The sequence below is a fragment of the Zonotrichia albicollis genome (genome assembly GCF_047830755.1).
Source record: "Zonotrichia albicollis isolate bZonAlb1 chromosome 6 unlocalized genomic scaffold, bZonAlb1.hap1 SUPER_6_unloc_1, whole genome shotgun sequence".
NCBI lineage: Eukaryota > Metazoa > Chordata > Aves > Passeriformes > Passerellidae > Zonotrichia > Zonotrichia albicollis.
Window position 1 is genome coordinate 226,144 of NW_027428337.1, and position 6,119 is coordinate 232,262.

The window sequence follows — 6,119 nt, forward strand, 5'->3', positions numbered from 1 at the left end:
GACGTGACCTCGCTTCCTTCCCCTTCATCCGAAAAGCCGCCAGCCAGGGGAGCGGTGGCCACAGCAGTGAGTGACAGCCAGTGCACATGGCTGGAGACACCAGGATGGCCGGGAAGGTGGCACTGCTCCTGTGGGGTGAGTCCCCTGGGCACGGGCCTGACACCCTGGGGATTGTCCCTGGTGAGGCAGAGACTGGTGGGGAGGGGGCACAGGGGAGCTGCAGGGTCCCCTGAGGTCCTGAAAGGCCACAGAGGCAGAGCATGAGGTGACCAGGGCTGTGGGGACAGGAGAGGGGGGACAATAATGGGGGACAGGGATTTGGGGAACTATCATGCGACTGGTGGGAGTGACCACTGCAACCACCGTTGAGTCTCCATTTCTGGGTGTCCAATGTGTCCCCATGGCCTAACTGAGCAAGGGCTAGTTGATGTGTCTCTGCCCCCAAGGGGTACATGCCACACTATGACAGTTTATGGACAGCCCCCACACCCAGTCCATCCTTTCCAATGTCCCTGTGATGCCACCCTCACCAAGCCCTGTCCCTTCTCCCTTCCAGCCCAGACCCTTGGCCTCGTTGGTGAGTCCTCGGGGGATGCCATGGCCGCATCCTGCTGTCCCCAGCCCCACGCTGGCCCTGGCAGCCTGGTGTCCCCTGTCACCCACAGGTGTCCAGACCACCCAACTCCTGGTGGAGCCCCGCTGGAGGCCGGCAGTGCTGTGGGACCGGGTGACACTGACCTGTGACCTGTCAGGGCTCGGGGACTGCCCGTGCCACCACCTGGTACAAGGACGGGCAGCGCTGGGGGCAGCAGGGACTGGACCACTTCACTGTCACCGAGAGTGGCACCTACACGTGTGACAGAGCCGGCACTGGGCACAGCCCCTCTGTGACAGTCTCAAAAGGTGAGAGGGGTTTGGTTGTCTCCAGCCTCGCACCTGTGGGAACCCCAAGGTCTCTGGGTGTGCTCTGCTCCTTGGGTCACCTCCTGGTGTGACCAGAGCCTGTACACAGGGAGATCCCAGAGCATCTCAGAGTGGAGGGACACCAGTTCTAGATTCAGGGAACCCTGCTGCGCCTGGATGTGTTCCAATTCGAGGGTCCTTGAGAAAATCTAATGCCACAGGTGTCCTAAGACTCCCATGTTCCACAGCCCGACTGGTGCTGCAGGTGCCGGCGCAAGAGCTACTGGAGGGGGACATGGTGACACTGCGCTGCCGGCGCTGGGAGAACATGTTGGTCACTGGGGTGCGATTCTACCATGGGGACAAGGAGGTGGAGAGGTCCCTCAATGGGACCGAGCTGTCCCTGTCCCCTCTGCAGCTGAACCACAGTGGCCGCTACAGCTGCAGGGGCCAGGTGGACTCCAAGGTGGCACCGTGGGCGCACTCGGCTTCAGTGACAGTGACAGTGCACGGTGAGCACCCCACAGCCGCCACCCTGACACCCTCACAGCCCCTCCCCAGGGACTCAGGCTCACAAACCTCCCTCCCCTCTCCTTCCCAGAGCTCTTCTCAGTGCCGGTGCTGGAGGGTCCCCCTTATCTTACTGTGGGATCCCCCCTGACTCTCAGCTGCCTCAGCACCCCCAGCCCCCTGCGGCCCCGAGCCCCCCTCCTGCACGTGTTCTACCAGGACGGGCAGGTGGTGGGGGCCCCACAGGGGTCCCCACAGCTGTTGGTGCCCGCCGTGGGGGTCTCCCACTCGGGGAATTACAGCTGCCAGGTGCAATCCAAGGGGGGGGCCGTGCGGAAGAGCAGCACCCGGCTCCACGTCATGGTGCGCAGTGAGTGAGGGGATGGGCACAGGGAGCCCCCACAGCCTCCTCGGGGGCCCCTGCCCTGTCTGGGGATCCCCATAACTACCCGGGTCCCCCATCCTTTCCTGGGTACCTCACCAGATCCCCCAGCTCTATGTGGGTACCCCCATCTTTCTGGTAATCTTTTTCCACATCCCCTCATTCCTTCTTGGGTCACCCTCTGTGTCCCCCCATTCCTCACTGGGATCCCTTCATCTGTCCCTGATTCAACCTCAGCCCTCTCTGATCTCCCTCCATGGTCCTCAAGTCTCACCATTCCCTCCCTGGTTTTACATACTCTTCCTGGGGTCTCCCCATCTTCCTCACCAGGTTACTCATCCTTGAGCCCTCCATCATTCTTTGGGGTCCCGTTCCAAGCCCCCCTCCTATCTCTATGCCTCCTTTTCCTCACTGTGGTCCCACTTCCACTCTCCCATCCCCCCCCCAACCCCCCGGGTCTCTCACTGTTCCCTGGTGTCCTCCCATCCAAGGGGTCCCGCCCTTGGGGGTGTCCCTGTCAGTGCAGCCCCCGGGGGACCGGTGGCATGCAGGGACTGACTGGTGCTGAGCTACGCGGTGGCCACAGGGACAGGTCCTCTGTCCTTCTCCTGGCACCGGGAGGGTTCAGGGGCACTGCTGGGAACCGGCCCCGCCTGGAGCTGCACCACGCTGGGGACAGTGACAGCGGCCAGTACTGGTGCCGGGTCAGCGACAGGGACAGCGTGGCTGAGAGTGACCCCCTGAATGTCACCGTCCTGGGCAAGCAGGACCCTCGGACTGGGGGTGACCCCTCCCATGGCACCCTGTCGTGGGGTGACAGCCTTTATCCCAATATCGTGTGTTATGTCTGGCAGCTGTGCCTTTTCCCCCACCCCCCCCCCCCCCGGCAGTCTGGCTGTGGCGGGATGGGGAAGAGAGGAGGAGGGGGGGGGGGGGTGTGACCAGGCACTTTTTTGGCTTTTGGCTTTGGCTGCTTCGCTTTGGCTAGCTGCTGCTTGCTTGCTTGCTTGCTTGCTTGCTTTTTGCTTTTGCGCTGTTTTTTTTTCCTTTTTCTTTTGTTCTCTCTCTCTCTTTCTTACCCTCCCCTGATGATACTGGACCGGCTCCGGATCGGACCTGCGAGCTCCAGGACACCCGAAGCCTGCTAGAGAAGATTCGGCGCCCTCCACAACACAGTCTGGTCCCTTTTTCTTTTCTTGTGTTGGGGAGTGTTCTTTTGTTACTTGTAAATAAATAGGTTTTGTTTTCCACTTTGCTCCTCCGAGGAATTCCTTCCCGAACCCGGTGTTGGGGGAGGGGTGGTTGGAGGTTTGTTTTGTTCTGGGGGGCTCCCTCTTGGAGATTTCCCCTAATTTGTCCTAAACCAGGACAATAAATTTTTTTGGTGCATTGGCCGGGAAACCGGAGGCCAAAAACAGTGGAAAAAAAACCTATAACAATAATATTTTGGTTTTGGTTGTTTTGTGAGCATATTGGTGATTTATAATGTCATTTGGAGTGGAAGCTTGCCGGTTTTTCTGGTCCCTAGGGGCTTTTGAAGTTTTAATACCTTTGTGGTCCCTAGGGTTATTTCCTTACCCCAAAATAGCTCTGATGTTGTCCCTAATAAGTAGCTTTTGTAAGCGGGGGGCACTAACCAGAATAATCATTGTGCTGGCCTTATGTGTGATGATGTGTCGGATAACAGTGCTGGACTTTATTTCAGGAATGTATGGATTGTTGTCATGGCTGTGTACTCAGTTTGTTTGGGGAGAAGAAGAGGAAGGGGCTTTTCAGCCTTTGTCTTCCTTCTTCTCCTACAAATTGTTGACATCTCTATTAGAAAATACTGACTTTCCCCTGAGTTTGAAAGAAACCATCTTTCTGGCATTTAATTTATTAAGCCTTGTCTATACTGTCTGGAGTGTATATAAAATGAAAGCTGAGATTTCTAGAGGGGTTAGAGAGACTCCTGATTCAGGAGTAAAACAAAGCAGGAAAAATCTTGACTGGAGTGGGAAATGGGAATATATGGGCCAGACTTTAAAGGAATTTTCTGATCCTATAGACTGGGACTTTCCATCTGATCAAATTCAGAATCCAGTCGAGGTGGCAAAGTATTTGAGGGAGAAGTGCCATGGTAATACTAAGGAAGAAAGGATTACTGCAGTGAGCTGGGCCTTGGCGTTTGTTTACCGTACTCTGCTAGATACTGTGGAGCAGCAGATAGCAGAAAGGGAACAGGGAGATAAGTTAGCTACTATCCCAGTGACCCAGGCTGCAGCTAACATCCCAGGCTCCAGGCTAGCAGCTGAATCAGACAATAGGCCCCAAACCATGGCTGTTGCAGCTAATACAAGAGGTGGAAAGTGTAAAGGCAAGACCGATCGGAAGGTGGAGGATGATGACGATGATGCAGAAGAAGGACCCTCACCAAAATCAGAGGCCACATCAAGGGGCACAGAATCTGGAGCCAATATTGACTCCTTTTCTCTGAAGGACCTCAGAGGCCTAAGAAAGGATTACAGCCGACAACCTGACGAATCTATTATTAGTTGGTTAGTCCGCCTTTGGGATGCTGCAGGGGAGGTTACGATTTTGGATGGTACTGAAGTGAGGCATTTGGGATCCCTGTCACATGATCCTGCCATCGATCAAGGTGTGATGAGGGGGGCTAACCCTCACAGCCTCTGGGAACGGGTCCTAAGAAGCGTAGCAGAACGGTACCTGTGTACGGATGATCTCTATATGCAGCAGACACGGTGGAAGACCATAGAACAGGGGATCCAACGCCTGAGAGAGATGGCGGTCGCAGAGCTCGTTTTCTCAGATGACACAACAACTAGGAATCCGGACCTGGTACCATGCACTCCGATAATGTGGAGGAAACTTGTGCGACTTGGGCCACCTGAATACGCTTCCGCCCTAGCAATAATGAAGCGAGATGATACATATGAGACTGTGCTCGATATGGCAAAGAAGCTTCGAGCGTACGCAGATGCTGTGCATGGCCCAACTCATGCCAGAATTGCAGCAGTGGAAACCCGACTGCAGAAATTAGAGGACAAAATAGAGGAGAATCATAAGAAACTCCGGGAAGAGATTAAGGAGGACCTTATTGAAATCTCAGCCGTACAAATTAGAAGCCCTGGTGTCCAACGCCGGCGCTCCTTTGATGGGGAGAGAAGGTACATCCCACGGGCTGAGTTATGGTTTTTCCTGCGTGAGTCTGGAGAAGACATGAGAAGATGGGATGGAAAACCCACCGCTGCTTTGGCACAACGGGTGCGTGATTTGAAGAGAAGAGAAAGTATAACCAAAAAGATAGCAGCTCCGGTCGCTCGTAGCCGAGATGTTAAGTATGACGATGACGATGACATGTCCGATCCCCTTGAAGGAACTTCCAAGGCATATGCCCAAGGAAAGAAGGACAATCTGGCTTAGAGGGGCCCTGCCTCCAGCCAGGAAGAGGCACGGGAGAACCGGGTTTTTTGGAAGGTGTGGATCAGATGGCCTGGCACATCAGAGCCACAAGACTATGAAGCATTGGTTGACACTGGATCACAATGTACCTTAATGCCATCGGAACACGTGGGGACAGAACCTGTTTCCATTGCTGGAATGACGGGGGGATTACAACAGTTGACGTTGTTGGAAGCTGAGGTGAGCTTGACTGGGAAGGAGTGGCAGGAACATCCAATTGTGACTGGTCCAGAGGCTCCGTGTATTTTGGGCATAGACTTTCTCCGGAATGGCTATTACAAAGATCCTAAGGGATTTAGGTGGGCTTTTGGAATAGCTTCAGTTGAGATAGAGGGTATTAAACAATTGAATACCTTGCCTGGACTATCAGAGGACCCATATGCAGTAGGACTTTTGAAGGTAGAGGAGCAGCGAGTGCCAGTTGCCACCTCAACAGTGCACCGCAGGCAGTACCGGACGAATCGAGATGCTGTGATCCCCATCCACAAGATGATTCGAGAGCTAGAGAGCCAAGGGGTGGTCAGTAAAACCCACTCACCCTTTAACAGCCCTATCTGGCCCGTGCGAAAATCTGACGGAGAGTGGAGATTGACTGTGGACTATCGTGCCTTGAATGAAGTGACTCCACCACTGAGTGCGGCTGTACCGGACATACTGGAACTGCAGTACGAGCTGGAGTCCAAGGCAGCAAAGTGGTACGCGACCATTGATATAGCTAACGCGTTTTTCTCCATCCCTCTGGCAGTAGAATGCAGGCCTCAGTTTGCTTTTACATGGAGGGGAGTGCAGTACACCTGGAACCGATTGCCCCAGGGGTGGAAACACAGTCCTACCATCTGTCATGGACTGATCCAGGCTGCAC

The 6,119-nt window shown here is 54.9% G+C and overlaps 1 protein-coding gene across 1 annotated transcript; it reads left to right on the forward strand.

Moving 5' to 3' along the window:
- The first annotated feature begins 1,034 nt into the window (after positions 1 to 1,034).
- LOC141727299 (Fc receptor-like A) lies at positions 1,035 to 2,478 on the forward strand. The gene is made up of 2 exons (XM_074533731.1): positions 1,035 to 1,415; positions 1,505 to 2,478. The coding sequence occupies exons 1-2, from the start codon at positions 1,199 to 1,201 to the stop codon at positions 1,789 to 1,791; spliced, it is 504 nt and encodes a 167-aa protein (XP_074389832.1). The 5' UTR covers positions 1,035 to 1,198; the 3' UTR covers positions 1,792 to 2,478.
- Positions 2,479 to 6,119: the final 3,641 nt, after the last annotated feature.